The following is a 22,403-nucleotide window of genomic DNA, read 5'->3' as shown; positions in this document are numbered from 1 at the left end:
CCACTTCACAGAACGCAATAACACAAACATCCTGTCTCTGTCACTTCCCACTCTGTGGACTCAAAACATACACCATCATGTGATAGACAAAAATCCCACAAGTGCAATCATGGAGCAGGAATTCTAACAGTTTTTCTGTAGGTGCCCAATGGTCAACTATTTTTTATGATCATCCCTCCACCTTGTATAATTCTCCCTCCACCCTCTGATTCCATCTACGATTTAGCTCTGCCAATTGGCCAGCTACCTCTTCTGCTGCCCTGGGAACCTCCTTTAAAGCAACACCATCTACTTTAAAGGAGCTAATTCACAAGAGTAATGCATGGCACTTAACAGTACCTCTCTCTCTCCTCGGCCCTCAGTTTGCTAAGAGAGAAGGAAGAGAACAGAAATATCATGACTCCCCTCCCCTACAAGAACACTGCTGCTTTCAGAGAAAAGGTCATGTCCCCCAAAATGACATCTTCCCTTCTGAAAAACTAACCTCGTTAAATTCAGCCCAACCCTGTTAACTCATTGTTACCCTTTCCTTTCTAAACATCCTTAAAATCAGGTGCTTTCCTGCTTTTCAATGTTGAGAGCAAGTTATCTCTAGCAATACAATAATCACATTCTCATTCAAACATGCAAATGATCGCTTCCTGTTGCCTTGGCTTCAAACTGAACCCACTCCCCACCGCCATCTTCCTTTCACCCCCCCCCCAACCTAGCCCATTGTAGCGAGCTGCTTGTTACTTTTTAATGTGAATAGGGGAAAGCATGAAAAAGGATAAACCTGGATACATTTACAGTTTTTCTTAAAGAGGATAAAAAGTGCTGCTGGAAGTGTTTATACATTATTCTGCGTTAATAAAACATTTTTTGCATTACATGACTCCCACTGCTTCCTATTTAAATTAAATTAAATTAAATTAGATAGTATGAGATTTCCTAACCGAAATGTAACAAGACGCCACCCACAGAAAGTTAGGCATGCTTAAATCCCATTGATTTTCAACAGAAGTTCAGCGTAACTAGCTTTAGCTGGATCACACTACGTATTTAGAAGCACGCCTGCTTTAAGAACATAACCAGACTGGAAACTCTCTCATTGGTGTAAACAGGATCATTTTCCTCTTCCTTTTAGCAGCAAACCTACAGAGATTCAAGGTGGCAGACTCTGTGAAAGATTTTACAGCTACTGTGCCTCCAGCAAGCTACAAAAACTCTATCTTGCCCAAGGTTTACTGGCTGCAGCACTGACAATGTATTTAACTGCTTTAGATGCTTGAGTTCAATATGTATTTGGTTCATTTAATCCTAGGTGTTGAGGGTCCTGTCCCAAATCTGAACAAGGTTTACAACAAATGTTCTACTTATTTCTAGATGTACAGTCTATCTGGCACCATTGGTATTATGCCAAAGAGTTTAAAAATATATATATTTGGTGTGGTTTTTTTTAACTAACCTGTGATACAGTCAGAAGTTTGTTTGTTTGCTGTCTGTGTGTGAATCCAGTACTCATTTCTCTGACTGGCTAATTTATTTGGATTGTACATGCCGCCCCCATTGTAGGGAGCTCCTTCTCCCAACTGAGAGGGATTCCTTTAAATATTATGCAAAATGTCAACACATTAAATATTATGCAAAATGTCAAGCATCTCTAGGGTAATAACATTATATTACATAGAGGAACAGTAGGGACTACAAGCTATGGAGCAGAATGGTGTGTTGATTTTACATGTACCTACTCTTTATGCTACCTGGTTTAATGGCACAACCACTTGTTATATTCAGGAATGGTGGAAGGCTATCAGTTTGGAAGGACAAGAATATATTGACCGTTGACCTTAACCTAACACTGAGATAAACATGCTTTCAGTCTATTGGTTTGAAGCCAGACTTAGTAATACTCAAGAGCAGTCTCATTTAAATCAGTGGGACTACTCTTAAGTATGACTGTTTCTGGATCCAACCCACTGAAATAATTAATTCAATGTTGGATTGTGCCATTAAATAAAGGCCGGCACTTCTTTTCCCTTCTTCCTTGTGATTCTCAATGACTTTAATACCTGGAACTCTTTATATTTGTGCATCTGAATGAATATAAAACACTAATTATAAAGCACCTCAGATGGTAAATTCCCTTCATTTCCATACTCTCCAATCCCCACTGAACTTTTTTTTAAATAAAAAGTTGAGAGAGCAATTGTGTGTGTGTGTGTGTGTGTGTGTGTGTGAGAGAGAGAGAGAGAGAGAGAGAGAGAGAGAGAGAGAGAGAGAATAAGTATACCTGTAAATTAATACATAAAAATGAGTATGGTACCATAAGCAAAGCTGCCAATGTTCCATAAACATATTTTCATAAACAATTCAGAAGTACAAAAGCTTTTATTTAAATTCTTCTCCATTACTACCTGAATAAGGATAGAGGAAAGGCAGAAAAGGTAATGTTAGTCATGCATGAAGTGAGAGAATGAATATAGACATTTGTCTCTCTTTGTCTCTGAAGAAAAACTATTGACAAGAGATTCCCCCATCTGCATATGCAGCTGTCACGTCAGATTAGCTCATCAGGTAATGGAAATTTGGCCTCTGATCCAGAAAAGGTCCCTTTGCGCTGAAGAATTGAGACTGTTTCAAAGAGATTGTATTATCTTAGACAGCAGGATTAAATTAATATGGGAATGACTGCTACTGGAGGAACTTTTTCGTTAAATATTTCCTAATGGTTATTATGCATAGCATCCACTTCTCATAAGTGATCTTATGTGACATTTGCTCAGTGCTTTTTGACCTTCTTCAGAAACTATGAAAAAACAATGCAAAGTACAATATACCGCAGGGGGGAACAATAGAGGCAGCTGAAGGTATTACAAAAATAAATGCTTCGTACAAGACCAGTTTTTAGTCAGATACACCAGTAAATGACAATTGTCCAATATTACTTAGGCTGGATATTAATCTGGAAACAAATCCAGATCGCCTGCACTGTGAAAATATTAGGCAACTTTAATGCACAGTAAGTGATCTAGTGATGTTTTGCAATTAGGTACCAGATCTAAAAAACACTCTCAAGTTGGGATGGATAAAGGCACACATACACCCAGTTGTTCTCCCCACTGAAGTTAATGGAGAAATAATCACATGACCATCACATCACATACAAGGCTGTTGACAACAATTCCTAGTTTTATGTTTCCAAACAGGGCAGTGTGTGGACCTGTATTATATAGAGACAAGCAATATAAGATAAGCTGGAAACTAACAGAACTACATTCATTCTCCACCATAGACAATGAATATAAATCAAGAGAACGTTTCATGTTTAGAGTACACAAAACTTCATTAGCAAGTAAACGTTGTCTACTTAGAAGCAATGTCCACTGAGTTCAAGAGGACTTGTTCCCAGGTTATTGTGTACAGGATTGCAGCCTTAATCTAACATAGCAGATATGGTCCATACTGATTATTATTAAACCAATGTATATTAATTAAGACACCTGCCTCGTTTATTATATTTTTAAAGTATGACATGTTTCACATATTGCATTATCTACGATCAGCAATTTAAAGCAGCCATCTGTCAGACAGCATATTAAAAATCTGAATGCACTTTAATTAATTTCTTCTCAAAATGGCACAAAAATGTATTTAGAATGCTTTAGGTGGATACCTTATTTGGTAAACAATTGTAAAGTGACTTAAAAAAAAAAAAGAGCTGACCAAGCCAACATTTGGTTTAATTGTTGCAATTCTAATCATTGCTGCTGAGGGTTGTGACTGATAACGGCAGTAGTGATAAATGATGCCACTCTTCTATTAAAGGTGGCCGAATTGCAACAACACTGCCCTGACACTAACCTCTTAAACATTGGCCTCGTCCCTTCAACTCATTTCTAGGGTCACAATATTGGGCAATTACTCTGTGCTGTTTATTTAACAGAGAGAGTAAAATGTGAGCCGTGATAGCAAAGTGTCCTTTAGGAAAAATAGTGCAGACAGGGTGGTCAAGCTTTTTCTCTAGAGGACCACATATACAGTTAATGTACTGTATGAGACTTCTTCCTGCTTCTCGGTGTAAAAGGGTGTACTGCATTTTTATGTTTTGCTTTTTATGCAAAACAATTCTTTAGGTAAATATTCATTTAAAAAACAAAAACAGAAAGGGGAGTTTAGAGGCAAAGTGATATTAATGCCTTCTCACTCCAAATCCCAGTAGCTTCAAATATATCGTTATGGGTTTCTGGGTGCCAGAGTTTCTGGGTGTCTGGATTTAGTAAGTGCCAGAATTTAACCAATGCTTGGAGAGTTGAGCTGGAAGTCAGACCCTTAATAGCTCAGTTCAGCTTCCTATGCCCAGGTCAGCCTAATAATGGCTAGGTCGTTAAGCAGACAAAGGGGGCAGGTAAAGGTAAAGGGACCCCGACCATTAGGTCCAGTCGTGACCAACTCTGGGGTTGCAGCGCTCATCTTGCTTTATTGGCTGAGGGAGCCGGCGTACAGCTTCCGGGTCATGTGGCCAGCATGACTAAGCCGCTTCTGGCGAACCAGAGCAGCACACGGAAACGCTGTTTACCTTCCCGCCGGAGCAGTACCTATTTATCTACTTGCACTTTGACGGTCTTTCGAACTGCTAGGTTGGCAGGAGCAGAGACCGAGCACCAGGAGCTCACCCCGTTGCGGGGATTTGAACCACCCACCTTCTGATCAGCAATTCCTAGGCTCTGTGATTTAACCCACAGCGCCATGGGCAATTAACAAAGCAGAGATTCTATGTCAGCCAGAAGATGGGTGAAGCCCCTCCCTGAGCTTCACCATGCCCCTCCTGCTTACCAGCAGTGACCCCAGCATTGGGAACCTTGTGGCTCTAATTTAGAGGACCAAATACATTGTTTCTGAGCATGAGACCTCTTGCATGCGCACCATGCTAAACTGGGGCAGGGTTTTCTTTCCAAAGCCAGATGTTGTGATTCAACACACTCAATACCTGAAGGGTCTTGCAAGACTCGCATGTTTACATTGATGCTGATTTCTTCTGGCCCATGCTGCCACTGACTATACAAAAGATGCAAGTTTTCTGGCTCTTTCTTATAGCACCATTTCACCCACCTGTAGCTTGTTGACGCGCGCTAAACAAGCTGTGAAGGAGCTGCTGTTCACAACCCTATACAGAAAAAAGCATTGGTTCCAGTGAACTCTCCTATTGGGATCAGAGGGGCTTGATCTGGATAGCTCATGCCCAGAATATGTAGAGAAAGATGGTGTACTACCTAAGCAAAGTATTCTTTATTAGTGTTTTTATAATGAAAGCCAAATTAATGAATAATAAATTAGTTTTTTTAACTGCCCTGATATTAGGAACCTCTTTAAGTCTCTCTCTCTCTTTCTCTCTCTCCCCCCCCCTCCACCCGCCTCTCTCTGTAAAAGTCAAAATTCACAAGGACCTTCAGAGAATAACAACTTGTGGATTTAATTACAGATAAAAAAGGAAAACTGGCTTCTGTTAGAAACATGAGAAATCATGACCTAAAAAAAAAATAAAATTAAAATGGAACAGAGCTTCAGAAATGACAAAGTTTGTTCTCAAAAGACAGTCAATTAGTTTGTCATTTTTCTCCTTTAAAGGATGGCCCTCAGTGTGGGGTTGCAAATGAATTTACAATCAAAGTTATTCATGAAAAGGGTGCTTATTTTTTAATGGAATCCTCACTGTTTACAACCCTTTTGTGGCTGCGCATAGATCCAGTCTTATAGGTATGGGCTCAAGGCCAGAGTTCCCCTTAAAAGACCCCAGGGCATGTGTTCATGCAAGAGGTGGCTTTGCCAAAGTTCCCTCACTGCTACAGGTTCTGCAGGTATCTCCTCTAAGTACACTTGGATGGTTCTTTCTTTTATACCTGCATTACAAATTGTGTTGGACTGATTTGCAGGACCTGACAAGGACATGTTGCTAAGAAAAGGGGTTGTGTAGAAATATGTAGTGGTTGTAGACTCTTTTAGGTACCACGTTTCTGCTACTGCCTTGCTAAGCTCCAGCCATTGTTGTTGTTGTTTAGTCGTGTCCGAATCTTCCGGATCCCATGGACCAGAGCATGCCAGGCACTCCTGTCTTCCACTGCCTCCCGCAGTTTGGTCAAACTCATGCTGGTAGCTTCGAGAACACTGTCCAACCATCTTGCCCTCTGTCGTCCCCTTCTCCTTGTGCCCTCCATCTTTTCCAACATCAGGGTCTTTTCCAGGGAGTCTTCTCTTCTCATGAGGTGGCCAAAGTATTGGAGCCTCAGCTTCAGGATCTGTCCTTCTAGTGAGCCCTCACGGCTGATTTCCCTAAGAATGGATAGGTTTGATCTTCTTGCAGTCCATGGGACTCTCAAGAGTCTCCTCCAGCACCATAATTCAAAAGCATCAATTCTTCGGCGATCAGCCTTCTTTATGGTCCAGCTCTCACTTCCATACATCACTACTGGGAAAAAGCTCCACCCATAACACATCCTATTTCAGCTGTCTCCATTCATGATCTACTGGATTTCACTTGGTTCTTCCCATTACTTACCAGATTTCACCAGAATACTGCTGGTTCTACTTACAGGCTTCACTCAGGGGGCAAACCATTTCGTAATGAAAAGATGGCAAACTTCTTCAATGTGTCAGATGTGCGCCAGTTGGTTATGTGCCATTCTTAGAACCCTGTGCCCCTCTCAAATAAGCACTGTTTAAAAGCCCAGAAATGATTATCCCAATTATCCGAGAAATACACAGATTGCAGCCTTTTCTGCTTTTATCAACACCTTTTCCTTATATTGAAAACATAGTGGTCTTTAAGTAGTAGCTGTGTCACATGTATTGTTACTGCGTGGTTTTTTAAAATTCTCATTATTCAGGAAAACTCAGTAATTGGGAGCACGGAGGATTGTTTTATGCCAGCTTCACCTTTTCATACTTTACAATTGTAATGAGGCAGGTGTTGATAGAGTGCAAAATGTATTTAAATCGAAAAGAAGTAATGCCACAATCCACTGTTAATAAGTGTTAGAGTGTCATCACGCACTTCTCCTCCTATTGATCCACCTGTGTGATGCAGGGAAGAACATGCATGCTAATGTAACCCACACCATGATCTCCGCCAACTCTAGGGCAGTTCTTTTTCATATTACTAAGTCTTAGGAGGACTATTATTGAATATATTGTAATTCTATTTGGTGCAAGAGAACTGGAATACTATTTATCGGAAAGGACGAACTGGAATACTATTTATTGGAATAGACGAACAATTTTTTCTTAAAAAATGTTTAGGGGTACTCTCATTTTCCTACTCATATTGAAATACTGCCCCTCAATGAGGCCAAACTCAGATTCACATAATGTTTAGGGGTATGCACTGACAATGCATCCTGAAAAGACTTTGCACACTATAGCTTAAGGGATCCATTGTGTTTTCATAGTATCATAGAACTGTAGAGTTGGAAGGGACCCTGAACATCATCTAGTCCAACCGTCTGAATGTGCAGCTGTCCCATATGGGGATCAAACCTGCAACCTTGGCTTTATGAGTGCCATGCTTTAACCAACTGAGTTATCCAGGGTTTTCCTCCCTCTTAGCACGCTGTAAGGCAAGAATAACTTTTATGCTGCACGCTGAGTAGCCACCTCTTAGCCTGAACAGTCCAATCATACAATGCCACAATGGGGCACAAATCCAAGAAACACAATGCAGCCAAAGTCTGGCCATGTTTTCCAGCTGCATTCTTTTTTTTATTATTATTAAATAGTCAGGGGAAATCTTTACTATCAGGCATTGATGTTTTGAAGTGCCACTGATTAAAAGAAACATACAAGTTGCCCTGTAACTGTCAGAAGACGCATCATTCCACCAACTTCCTCCATGATGAATGCATTGTTCATGCAAAGTTTCCTGTTAGCTGTTGGAATTTTACTTCCTATAATGGGGTGGGGTGGGGTGGTGGTGTCACCAACCTTCTTGGGCCAGGCAGCATATTTGCTCAGAATAGATGGGAGGGGTGAGCATCCAAGGCAATGTGGGCATGTTTAAAGGCCTGTGCTCAGTGTAGCAGAGGCTGAGCCAGGAACTGAGCAGGAAAAGCAAAAAGTCTCTTGTGTACTGTGGATTTTTGCAGGGATGTTTACTGAAACTATTAGCACTTGTGGGCACACATGGCACATTGGCAATCCCTGTCTTATACAGTGGTACCTGGGGTTACATACGCTTCAGGTTACATACGCTTCAGGTTACACATTCTGCTAACTTAGAAATAATGCTTCAGGTTAAGAACTTTGCTTCAGGATAAGAACAGAAATTGGGCTACGGCGGTGCGGCGGCAGCGAGAGGTCCCATTAGCTAAAGTGGTGCTTCAGGTTAAGAACAGTTTCAGGTTAAGAACGGACCTCCGGAACAAATTAAGTACTTAACCCAAGGTACCACTGTAATGACTTGTGACAGATGGGTGGGGCATAACAACAACAACAGCAAAAACAACTGCAACATCAAACATATAGGCAGACTCCATCAATTGTACTATAGAAAACTTACCTGGGAAAATCTCCCAGGATGGGAAGTTGGCAGAAGAAAGGGAAGCTCTCATGTGTGAGCTAGGAGGGTGTGGCCCCTTCTGTCTGAGACAAGGGTTAAGATCTACCCTTGAAAGAGGGATCTGTATTTTCTCTCTTTCCTTTTTCTTTGATTTTAGTTTTACTTTTTTATTGTATTATATGATGAAAAGTTTCAATTAAAAAAATCATGCAAAGGAAGCATCCAAGAAATATGAAACCATAAAAATTATTAAGGAGTTGCACTCTTCACTGCTGCCACTACAGACACAGGCCTTTGCAGAGTTTAATTTGACTCCTTTTCAAAGCAGACTGTTGAAAGGGGCTTTAAGAGAAACCTGCATGAAGGATACATGCTTGTGTTTGCTCTTTTCTTCTGGGTGGTGATTGGGAGCAGAACAGCGGGAAGAGGAGATAAAAGGCCCTTCAATTTATTTATTTTTTTAAAAAAAACCTGAGCAAAACGTGTGCACGCAATTGTCACACTTGGTTATTTACATGATTGTACATGGTTTCTTATACTGAAGTGCTATGCAAAAAAGAGAGCCCAAAAGAGAAAGGGGGGAAAGGTAATCTTAAAAAGTCCAGTTATGGATCGAGCATAATATTTCATTTACCAATTATTTCCTAAACATGGAGCATGCAAGCTAACGCCCGCCTCTGCCCCACCTTCAAATGAAGCAGCCATGTAAACTTTAGCAAATGGAATTGCACCGTATTAGTGGCACCATTTTTCTCAATGCAAAGCCGCAACATTGTAAAATGGCTCCCACAACTTCTAATTACAAAAACATTAGCTACCTGAGTCTTCTCCAGCTGAGCAGATTAGCATAGATCTTATATGCTGACAGTTATGACCTTCTCTCCAGCAAACACTTGTCAAAAGTAATTACCTAGATGTTTAGGAAGGAGTAATGCTGGTGTGCTTCTGCCCACCTTTACTTGTTACTGATCTAAAACAAGTAGAAAGCTTTGCCAAGAGGCACCTTCTTAAGTCTGGCATAGAAAAATTTGTTGCCAGTCTGTCGCAGTTTTTAATGGGATATTAAATATTAGCTGCATGATATCCTGCCAATCAAACCTGCCATCACTAAAGGAGGTAGATAGAAAGAGCCACTAGATGAGTCTTCCAGCTCTGTGATTGCTGTCACCACTTTTCTGGCTGTTAGATCAGGTAAGGAAATGAGCTGGGAGCAATTCATGTAATTATACCTTATATACATTTGTCCTCTACTAACTTTCAATCAAGAATTCCCACAAGTGAGACAGCTGCTGCGCTGAGGTCCTGGCTTTCCATGGTTTGGCCACTGTGAGAACAAAATGCCGCCTTAGACGGCCCACCGGCCTGATGCAACAGACTCTTCATATTTACTTTATTTACTCTCCCCGCCTAACAATATATTTGTTTGGTTTCATGAGGACTCATTTTTGCAAACTGTTAAACTGGAGCTTGGAGATATGAAACGACTTTCTTAAGTACACATTAGTATTCTTGCTGGTACACATTTAATTTATACATTTGCATCAATGGGAGCGGTTTTGCATAGCTGCTCTGAAATCAAGGGGCGCAAAATGAATTCTAATGAGCAAACATTCCAGATAGCTAGGCTTTATGAAATAAGGCTTCACTAGTATTCTGCACCCCATTGTTCACGGCTTGCTACGTCTGGATGCATCCAACATTTTAGGTTCATCTGCATCTCAAAGCCTCCCTCATAATCATGGTATTAATTACTCATATTCTTTGCTTGCATTAATATGGACAATCCTGACTATGTAAGTGTAGAGGCACACATATCATTGCTGTCCATGAAAAGTTCAAAGGTTGTTAGCAGAGGGGTCATACACAACATGTTACACTGAAGAAGCTCCTTGGAATATACTTTGCTTGAATGTTCTTTGCCAAAAATGTCTGTGTTTAGATTGCGTAACAACCTGAACAATTGGCAGCCCAAATTGATGAGAACCATATAATCCCAAGCTGCTTTTTGAAAACTCACTTTAGGATACAGCAGTGCAGGCTGCTGTTCAGCAAACAATGCAATACATGTTGCTCACACTGGCACAGTCCCAAAGGAGACAATATAAACCTCCATTTATTTTATTTGATAGGTAAAGGTAAAGGTACCCCTGCCCGTAGGGGCCAGTCGTGTCCGACTCTAGAGTTGCGCGCTCATCTCGCTCAAGAGGCCATGAGCCGGCGCCGTCCGAAGACACTTCCGGGTCACGTGGCCAGCGTGACGAAGCTGCATCTGGCGAGCCAGCACCAGCGCAGCACACGGAAACGCCGTTTACCTTCCCGCTATAAAGCGGTACCTATTTATCTACTTGCACTTAAGGGTGCTTTCGAACTGCTAGGTGGGCAAGAGCTGGGACCGAACGACGGGAGCTCACCCCGCCGCGGGGATTCGAACCGCCGACCATACGATCAGCAAGTCCTAGGCACTGAGGTTTTACCCACAGCGCCGCCCGCGTCCCTATTTATTTGATAAAAGTACGTTCATCTGTGCACAGTGCATACATGGTACGTATAATGCATTTCTCCAAGGTATGATCATTGTGAAACGGTTACCTCCAAACTGAAACAACTTGAGGCGTTTAAAACAACAACTTCAATATACAGTATGCACTTGTATCTATAGTAAATTTCAACATCGTATCTTCAAAGTTCCATAAAAAATTGTTTTCACATTTGAAATCTCTCATGGGAAGATGGGGAGGAGAATCCCTGTTCCATTTTTAGTTGGTAGAGCACAAGACTCTTAATCTCAAGGTTGTGGGTTTGAGCCCCATCTCAGGCAAAAAAAACCCTGCATTGCAAGGGGTTGGACTAGATGAGGCTTCTGCCTTCCAACTCCACAATTCTATGATTTTTATATGAGCGATACAATCCTGCACAGCTGTTGTGTACCAGCAGAAAGCATCTCTTTAAATGTAAGGAGATCAACCACTGCTCATCTCTTCCATCCTTTCCATGATAAGGAAAAACACTTTTAATATCGGCATGCCTTTCCTCGATCTTGGACCCAGTTTCAGTTTTACAGATGTGGTGGATTGATACTTAGCAGAAAAATCAAGATGTAGCTGTTAAGTGTTTCGATAGTATGGATTTGCTTTATAGTATTTTGTGTTCTGCTCTAAGCCACTTTGGACATATTTATATAAAAGCAGGCTTTAATATTAATAGCTTAGCAAGAGAGGAAATAAATCCAATATGCCCAGGGCTGCTAAAAGAACCTGCAGGAAACAAAGCAACTTAACATGTGACCTGCGCTTTATATGTTGGCCACCACTGACCAGAGCTCAAGTTACAGCCGCTCGCATTTTCCAGGAAGCAGCTCCCAGGTACCATGTCCAATCATATTATTATAATGAGGATTAAGGTTTCAGTTCCTCACTTGGTTTCATCACTCTTGTGCCAACTGTTTTAGTAGCAGTGTGACTGCACTAAGTCCTTTAGCTAATGATTATTAGTGAAACTAAACATGGGGAAATGGCACTGCGATGCCACTTAAGGAACGAGGCCAAATTAGGCACCATTGCACAAAGAATTAGCAGATGTTGCCTATGCATGCTTTAAAGCTATTTTTTCAATCATTTGTAGCTTTATAATCTTCTTGTTACTCATCCAAAAAGTTGTGGCCATATTCTTCAAAGGTGCATATGAACAGGCAAACTTCCAAATAACTAGCAGGTGTAAACTGCCAGAGCTTAGCTGCCCGCAGGGCATTTTTGCAGATAAAAGGTAGTGGAAAGTCCGCTGTTTCATTTCAAATGTATATTATCCGTGCTGCTCATTTTAGCAAGAGTCAAGATCAGACTTACCGTCCAACCGTTGGAAATTTATCTGGAAGTAACTCCAATTAATTTCAGCTGAATGATGCATTAATATTTGATTGTGTAGGCTGACTGAAGGACTCGTTTTGCCCAGTGTCTGGCAGGGTTGCATAAATAAATAAGATTTATTATAGACTTGTAGAGTTGGAAGGGACTGTGAGGATCATCTAGTCCAATTTCCTGTAATGCAGGAATATGCAGCTGTACCATACGGGGATCAAATCTGCAACTTTGGCGTTATCAGCATCACGCTCTAACCGACTGAGCCATTACGAAAAAGAGTTTTGGGTATCTCAGGGCTCTAGTTCTAATTCTGGAACCTTTTCTGCCTGCCCATGTGCCCGTTCTTTGAGTAATGACTGCTATACCTCTACATTTGCAAATGATTTTTTTTTATTATTATAAGGATACCATGCTATTTCCAGAATCCCCCCTCCAAACAAGGTAAAGGTAAAGGGACCCCTGACCATTAGGTCCAGTCGTGGCCGACTCTGGGGTTGCGATGCTCATCTTGCTTTATTGGCCGAGGGAGCCGGCGTACAGCTTCCAGGTCATGTGGCCAGCATGACTAAGCCGCTTCTGGCGAACCAGAGCAGCGCACGGAAACACTGTTTAACTTCCCGCTGGAGTGGTACCTGTTTATCTACTTGCACTTTGATGTGCTTTCGAACTGCTAGGTTGGCAGGAGCAGGGACCGAGCAATGGGAGCTCACCCTGTCGCGGGGATTCAAACCGCCAACCTTCTGATCGGCAAGTCCTAGGCTCTGTGGTTTAACCCAATTTGCCATAAAGACTACTCTGAACTTATTACAACTTGGGAAAGGCAAGCACAAAACAATGTACTTAGTCATTATGCCTAAAAAAAAAAAAAAGCTACACTGCATCAAGCTGGATGCTTGGAAACCTATTGTATTACACAATGGGCAAGTTCTGTCATAAAAACAAAACAGAGCATTTCAAGGCCATATAGAGTGAATATTTTAATTCTGGATGGGAGAGAGAGAGAAGAGAGAGAATGAGGGGGAAAATGGTAGAGGCTTTGAGTTTTTATCATTTTCATGCATTATCACTTTAATTATTGACTATGCCAAGGTAATCTTAATGGGCTTTTTTGTTTCCCTTGAAAACTTCTATGAACAGCTTATATCCCTAGGTGACAAGCTTCTGTTAAAGATAATTTGCAGACAGTTAGACTATTTAAGGATAGGATTCCCAAAAGCAACTTCTATATGCGGAGCAATTACTTAAATTATAATTACACTTACAATATATCTGTGGGACCTACAGGACTGTCTCGTATAGGGAGAAACTTTGACAATAACTACCAAGTTGCATGCCTTCTAGTTCTGAAAAGGAGCAAAGGGACAGGGAAAGGAATGCCATGAACATTATCAGAAGGCATACTAAATATTTCTTCTTTGCTTGGTTTGCTTTTAAATTACTTTTACAGCTCTCCACAATATTGTCTGTAATACACACCTGGAGGGGAGAGAGGAAATGGAGTTTATGCATTTTTATGGGGAACTAGTCCCAAGGCAGGAACCTTCCTTCTGCCAAACAGGGACGACATGAGAGGTAAAGGCGCAGCAGTGGTGTGGCAAATGTTGAACTGTAGGAGCTCTGCGTGTCCACACAAGGTCCAAAAATACAATGAGCTGCGTTGACACACAGCCACACCCAAATATTAGCATAATACCCAATTGATTAAGATAAAGTGAGTCACTGAAGAGATGTTTAATGCAGCCATTAAATCAGAAATGCAAGCCATTTTCCAAAGAAGTTTTTACCATATAAGTTGCTAGCATGAGACAAGAACCCCATCAAAAACAGGGGGAGCAAGTATCACAGTTTTTTCGCCTCATTCTCAGATTTCCTCTGTGTTAATGTGTCCCACAAATAGCAAAACACGGAAGCCTTGTTCTTGTCTCATTCACCGGCTAGAGCAAGGAGGACCCGTAAATTTCCCTGGGGTTTCGACAGATGAGATCATCACTCCTGCTCCAAAATAAATCTTGGAGCATCAGTTCCCAACACCATAGAGAAGGCAGAGACAGCTGGAAATTGTTGTTCTTTACCAGAGTCCCTTCTGGTCTATATAGTCACATTCTGGCACAGAACTATAGATCCCAGCAAAGTAATCAGGGGGCAGTGAGGGTGTGAAGTTGGAAGGGGTGCTATATGATTATACTCCCCCACCCCCTTGCTGGTTGCCATTCAGTATTAATATATATGTCCATGGAATGTGTGGGTTATTTTGTTTTTATGACCTCATCTGCTATAATGCATATGTGAAATATACTCGGAGTTGAGTGTTGATTTCATGCTCTTTATTTCAGCTCATAATAATAATAATAATAATAATAATAATAATAATAATAATAATTTATTATTTGTACCCCGCCCATCTGGCTGGGTTTCCCCAGCCACTCTGGGCGGCTTCCAACAGAAATAAAAAATACACTAAAATGTCACATATTAAAAACTTCCCTGAACAGGGCTGCCTTCAGATGTCTTCTGAATGTCAGGTAGTTGTCCATCGCCTTGACATCCGATGGGAGGGCATTCCACAGGGCGGGCGCCACCACCGAGAAGGCCCTCTGCCTGGTTCCCTGCAACTTGGCCTCTCGCAGGGAGGGAACCGCCAGAAGGCCCTCGGAGCTGGACCTCAGTGTCCGGGCAGAACGATGGGGGAGGAGACGCTCCTTCAGATATACTGGACCGAGGCCATTTAGGGCTTTAAAGGTCAGCACCAACACTTTGAATTGTGCTCGGAAACGTACTGGGAGCCAATGTAGGTCTTTCAAGACCGGTGTTATATGGTCTCGACGGCCGCTCCCAGTCACCAGTCTAGCTGCCGCATTCTGGATTAGTTGTAGTTTCCGGGTCACCTTCAAAGGTAGCCCCACGTAGAGCGCATTGCAGTAGTCCAAGCGGGAGATAACCAGAGCATGTACCACTCTGGCAAGTAAACAGTGAGTAAACAGTGAGTGAGTGCTTTTCCTCAAAACCTCTGGCTATATATACACTATTTACACAATGGGTCCCGTGTGATTGGCTGATTCAACTCCCCTCCTGGAGCCTGATTGGACTGTTCCAGCAGGCCAATCAGGTTGCTGATTCACTTCCTCCTGGAGCTGGATTGGGCAGCTCCGGCAGACCAATCAGGTTGCTGCCTTCTAGGATCTTACCTGCGTATTGTTCTAGGATCCAAGCTTAGTACATAACAATATGACTTTCATATCCAAAGAAACGAAATTTGATATGTTGGCAATATGAACTATTTCTTGAAACTCTTAAATGCTGCCCTTTCATCCTCTACTCCTCCTTTACTACTCAGTGTAATCTACTCCAAAGAGACGTGACAGGATTACGAAGCTTGTCCTTTAGGCGGAGGGTAAATTACCGAGATGCATACAAAAGTTATATTTTAAAAACCTACAGGTTTTGTGAACTGGGGTTTTGTAAACAACAAGTAAATTATTCTTCCCTTAAGCATTGTCGACCCTAGAATTGATATCAATTCCTAGAAGCAATTCCACTGCCTAAGACAAACCAATGTACTAAAACTAAACAAGCATTTCTCTTCACGGGGCACAAAAGAAGTACAGGCTCTGGATTCAAATGAAGTAGCTGCACCTCAGTCAATGGCATGTATACAGAATACCTCAAAGAGGATGACTTTAAATCACTTTAATTGGTGATACCCAGTGCATTTATTAAAAAACACACACACCAGGACCATAATCCAGTCAACAAATAGTGGCAAGTGTGGTAGGACCACCCTCTTGGCACTGGGTTTGCTACAGCTAATCTGGATGGGGTTGGGGTAGGGTGGTGATGACTTTAGGCAGAAGCGGATTTAGGAGAGTGTGACCAGTCACACTGGTTGCAGAGCCTTGGGGTGCCACAAGGGCACCGGAACTACAATGTGGAATGGAAGCTGAGACGCAGGAGGTGCCAAATTCTAGCATCGCACAGGGCACCACTGAAATTTGAGACCCCCAAGGTCTGCTTAGGGTTGCATGGATACACTGGCAAAGCTAATCCATTGCTTCCATGGGTCACACACACAGCACAAACCTTGCTGCCACCCTGCCCCTTCTCAGCCTCACCCAGGTAGCCTGTGGTGACATTACTGTCAACAAGGCAGCTCCAAGTATCTGCCCAACCACACTGGTGAAGGCAGAGTTAAGCCCACTCAATTAATTTCTGTAGGAAGTAAAGTGCATGCTTAAACTCTGCAACTGAAATTAACAGAAATGGACAGCATCCATTGTGTTTTCACTGTGTTGTGCTTTATATTCCTAAGCAACATGGTTCTGTAAGTTGGTCAAGGTACATGGAGTTTTTATTAGGAGACAGACACACATACAGTGGAGGTTGATAAAGGGTACATGCACAGCTGTCTAATGCACTTGAGTACTATCACAGACCTTGACTGCACTGGCAGCTGGGGGTCAGAGTGTTGGTGATATCATCCCAGCAACAGTGACACTGCTGCTCATCACAAAAGAGATAGGGCAGGTGGCAACTACTACTTGCCATTGCCTTTGTCCTTCACACCCTGCTAGGATTGCCTCCTGCTGTGTGCCAATAGACTATGCTTACAAATGCACAAATCTACAGGTTAACTTAATACCACACTGTATTACCTCCTAGGTTACTTGTGGAACAGTTGAGCGCCAAGATATTCAATCTACTGTACATACATTCAATCCACGGTACTTTTCATGGCGTAGTATTTTTGCCATCGGAAGCTCCCATGAGATTATATAAGCGACAATTTCAAACCAGTTTGATCGTTTGTTCTTACTCATTAAAAGCACGCTTGAGTTACCCCAGGCAAAGTTACAGCACAGAGCTTGCCCAGACACCAAAGTAAACCAGGTAACCACTTGGGGGTGCCTGTCTCAGCACTGATAATATCTTGGGGAGAGAGGTTATTCCTCCCCTTCTGGGGAAGGAACATTAAACGGGGAGACGAGAAAATAATACCCAGGCCAGCTCTTAATCTTTTAATGTGATATTGTTAAGCTGGTCAGCACAGGACAAGGTACAGGGAGGAGGTAAGGAAACAGCAAACTTTTAATTCACCTAGGGCAGCAACAAACCTTGGGCCTCCGAGTGGAATTCTAGGCACGATTTCAGGTCAGCAAAACAATTTACAATCAAGGCTAGACTCCAAAATGACTATAATCAAATCCGCACTGCACTGCCATGGCTCTTTTGGAGGAGGACGTTCGCTGTTGATCTGCAATGCTTACCATCTCTGGGTCATGGGAATTGTCAAATTAACTTGACAGCACAAACACGTTTATAGCCAATTCCGAAGTCCAGAAATAAAGGCTTAATTGTAGTCATACTTCTTTTGTGCTGTACAGCTACACTAGGCTGGAACTCGCTGATGTCAAATATTCATTTAAGAACTGTACCTTTTCTCTCTTTCAAACACAACACTGTGGGCTCTCTTTCATTATAAAAATCCAGGCCTCATTCTCTGCTCAGTTCAGTTCTTTTACAAATAAGGAAGTGTCAGGCAGTTTTAATTGAGTTGGAGATGCTACACTTAAGTTTTCCATTTAGGCTACCACCCCTTCAAATATCTGTTTCATTAAATGTCAATCTTCTAGTGATAAGGACCCTTCTTGTTGTCTGAGACTGTCTTTCTAAATTCAATGGTGGGTGGAGAAAAGGGTGCATTTGACAATAAGGATTCTTACCTGCTGCTTTGGCAACATCGGCTGTGGTGATATTGAAGACATTTGAGTGCACTTTGAAGGTCACAGCTGGCCCCAGCATGCTACAAAACAGGATGTGAAACAAGAGGTTTGTAACTAAGGAACATAACATGCAATATATATTCAAGGATAATTTATCATCTCCAGTGTGTTTTATTAGGCTCAGCTAGATGTTTATAATCTCAATATCAAAGTAAGGTGCATATTGATTTAGTTATGAATGAAAAACTCAACCAAACGTTTTGTAAAAAAGTAAAATGAAAGTTGAACCAACAAGTACCAAGAGTAATGAATGGGTACCAGTGTATTGCCTTTATTATTCCAATAATTATCAATATCCATTCATCATTCCCAAACCTGAAGATTTATTGCTACTTAGGTGGGCAAGGTCTGGATTTTTTATTTTTTAAAAAGGTTGTGATTGTCACTTTCTTCCCTTCTGTAATATCCCTGTATAGGACATAGTTATAGATAGGTAGCCGTGTTGGTCTGCTGTAGTTGAAACAAAATAAAAAAATTGCTTCCAGTAGCATTTAGAGACCAACTAAGTTTGTTATTGGTATGAGCTTTCGTGTGCATGCACACTTCTTCAGATACCTGGTATCTGTGGTTCCTTCCCTCCCTCCCTCCCTCCCTCCCTGCCTCCTTCCTTCCTTCCTTCACCTCAATCAACATTTTGTGGCTTTTCAATATTCCATAAGTACCTGGTCACTAATCATAGGTTATTGTTTGGAATGGGGTGGGGGCGTTCTGCACACACAGGAAGTCTACAGAGTATGCAGAAATATCTTGCTTTCAAGTAGCTCCATTTCACATCCAAACTGATAGGCACAGGGGCACTGAAGTCTGATTTTAGAGGAGTGTTGTGCATACAAGTGATGTGCATCTTCTTATATACCGTAATTCATTGCATTAATGAAAAACATCTTAAATTATTGCAAAATAAGCTACAGGATCATTCACAAATAAGCAGTTTCAGGACTGAAGCCTGAGTCAAAATCCACAATTAGGTCATGCTTCCTTACATCCAGACCACCTGGCATTATGTTAAGTACCAGCTGATTTTTCAACTAGGGTTTGGCACTAAAGACCACATTAGGAACATATGATGACTCCGAGCCAGAGGTCTATGCCTCATTTACACATTTCAGCTACAGCTAATACTTTTTCTGCATCATTTGCACCAACATAGTGGTTAGGAAGGCACAGCTAGTCACTGTCTTCTTATCATTCTCTAGAAGTGAAAACAAAAGAGCCAAGAGGTACTTGTCTATTGAAATGATATAGCTCTAGTAAGCAGCAAGACACTGCAAATATTAAAATCAAGTCAGCACCCCGTAAGTTAAAACATACACTCAATATAAAGGACAAGTTTCTACATTAAACATTTGAATTGTTTATAATCCAATGACAAGAAGTTCTTTATGAAAACAATTAGTGGGCACCAAATTCATGTGGAGCCATCAGTTTAACTCTGCGGTAGGCAACCTAAGGCCCATGGGCTGGATGCGGCCTAATTGCCTTCTCAATCCGGAGCGCAGACGGTCCAGGAATCAGCGTGTTTTTACATGCGTAGAATGTGTGCTTTTATTTAAAATGCATCTCTGGGTTATTTGTGGGGCATAGGAATTCATTCATTTCCCCCCAAAAAATATAGTCTGGCCCACCATATTGTCTGAGGGACGATGGACTGGCCCCCTGCTGAAAAAGGTTGCTGACCCCGGGTATAACTACCATAATAAAAGTGTATCCCATAATGTCCCCAGTTATTCTAGTTTTGAAGGTATCTCCTAAAATTTCGGGTGACAAACACAAACTAATTTAGCAACCCTTTCCAGGGTACAACACCTGGTACAATATTAGCAACCCTTTCCAGGGTACAACACCTGGTACAATATTAAAGACAGTATACAGGAGAATCTATAGGTACATTAACATTAGTACAGTAGATGAAAATATTCCGTGAACCATCTACTTGCAAAAAGCTTCAGTGCTATGCCCAGCACATGTCAAAGATATAATGTATTTTATGATATAATGTATTTGGGGAATCTTTGTGCCTTGACTCATCATCAGTTTCAAAATCCATCCAATTTATGAGAATTGTATGTTAGAATTCTATAAAAAGATTGTTTCTTGTATAGACAGACAATTCCTTATCTGGAAAAGGGGAATTTAAATTGTGAAACTTGTTGGCGTAGCTCCTTAAGCAAGAAGGTTGTAGGTGAAATCTTACTGTAGTAATTGTCCCATGTGGACAGTAAGGTATTAATAACATTTTGACACTTTAGAAAAAGCTGCCTTTTCTTTTTTATTATCCAGAGGATGGAACACAGAAGAAGGTTTGTTCAATATTTTTAATTGCTGAATCACCTTTATCTTTTATATCCAGATAAATTTAGCAGCATGGTAACAACGTAGTAATTTGGGAATTCCACATCTTTCTTTAGAACATGAGGCTATGTACACATTACTGGCTTAAACCACAGATAGGTTATTCTTTTCCTCAATTCAGATAAATTTAGCAGCATGGTAACAACGTAGTAATTTGGGAATTCCACATCTTTCTTTAGAACATGAGGCTATGTACACATTACTGGCTTAAACCACAGATAGGTTATTCTTTTCCTCAATTCAGATTGAAGCTGGTTTGGGGATGAATGTAGCAAAATGCAGTATTTCATTTAACAAAAACCTACAGGATAGGTGTGAATTGTAGCTAACATTGTGTGTCCATATGAAACTGTTAAACGTTTGTGGCGGAAAAGGAAATATTTTTGGTCCATTTCTTCTCATACCATGTTATCAACACTTATAACTTGGGTGCCACTATAACTAGTAAAGGTATGGAAGAAATAGAAATATACGCCAGTTTGATAGGTCATTCATTTGCAGTGCTATCCTGGACTCTACTACCACTAACATACATAAAAAGGGAGAGAAGAAGCAAACTTCGCTTCCTGAAAAAAATATGTTCCTTTGGAGTCATTAAATATATCTTCCTAGAATGAGGTGGAGAAAGGACTCCTGGAAACAAAATGGCGTAAAAGGTAGATATTTGGTCAGATCCAGCAAGACTGTTCTTACATTCTTATGGGAATAGATCCCATAGCAATTTGTATAAACGCAAAGTTTTTTTCAATAGAGACCATATCAGCAGTGAAATCTTTACCTGTCCCATAATACGCAGACCTCCTTCACATGAATTCTGCACATCAGTTTTCATTATCATAACCTGTCCATACTTTTATTCTGTATTGGATATGTTGGAAACTGACTGAGTAGAAAAGTAGCAGCTCATAAAAACAATTTTTCCTGATTTTTTTTATTTTAAAGCAGCTAATAGAGCCTCAAACTCTTATTGAATAAACATTTCAATAAGAATGTGTGTGCGCTAGGGAAAATTGGACTTTTCATTATGTGCAAGAGAAATATAATACCACAAAATAAAAAGTAATAAATGATAACAACGAATATTGATCGTATTGACTTTGGGAAGGATTCTGCCAATTTGTTATTCTGTACAGTGCCTTGCCTACTGTTGGTGGTATTGGTAAATACATGCCAAGTGGCAAGATTTATTTGTTACGCTTACATCCCACATTTCAGCCAAGGAGGTCAGAATGGCAATTTGAGCCTCACAACCAATCTCTGAGTAAAGTCAAGCAAATACAGTGATATGTCCATTTGGGGAACTTAATAGCAGAGTGAGGTATTCAGCCTACATTTCCCATAGTCAAGATCAGCACACTATTTTGTTGTTGTTGTTGTTTAGTCATTTAGTCATGACCGACTCTTCGTGACCCCATGGACCAGAGCACGCCAGGCACTCCTGTCTTCCACTGCCTCCCGCAGTTTGGTCAAACTCATGCTGGTAGCTTCAAGAACACTGTCCAACTATCTCATCCTCTGTCGTCCCCTTCTTGTGCCCTCCATCTTTCCCAACATCAGGGTCTTTTCCAGGGAGTCTTCTCTTCTCAAGAGGTGGCCAAAGTACTGGAGCCTCAGCTTCAGGACCTGTCCTTCCAGTGAACACTCAGGGCTGATTTCCTTAAGAATGGATAGGTTTGATCTTCTTGCCGTCCATGGGACTCTCAAGAGTCTCCTCCAGTACCATAATTCAAAAGCATCAATTCTTCGGCGATCAGCCTTCTTTATGGTCCAGCTGTCACTTCCATACATCACTATTGGGAAAACCATAGCTTTAACTATAAGGACCTTTGTTGGTAAGGTGATGTCTCTGCTTTACTTTATGCTATTTGTAGGATTATCAGCATTTGA

At 41.2% G+C, this 22,403-nt stretch overlaps 1 protein-coding gene across 1 annotated transcript in view; it reads right to left on the bottom strand.

The window, feature by feature from the left end:
- The window catches only part of PTPRN2 (protein tyrosine phosphatase receptor type N2), a 604,238-nt gene that overhangs the window by 363,198 nt on the left and 218,637 nt on the right, over positions 1-22,403 (bottom strand). Inside the window, exon 11 of the mRNA XM_081882780.1 lies at positions 18,105-18,184. Coding sequence (XP_081738906.1) covers positions 18,105-18,184 — 80 coding nt within the window. The remainder of the gene's footprint in view (positions 1-18,104; positions 18,185-22,403) is intronic.

Source organism: Podarcis melisellensis, assembly GCF_964234715.1.
Source record: "Podarcis melisellensis genome assembly, chromosome: 12".
Classification (NCBI taxonomy): Eukaryota; Metazoa; Chordata; class Lepidosauria; order Squamata; family Lacertidae; genus Podarcis; species Podarcis melisellensis.
Note: the sequence above shows the minus strand (reverse complement) of the source record. Positions and strands in the feature narration are given on the sequence as shown.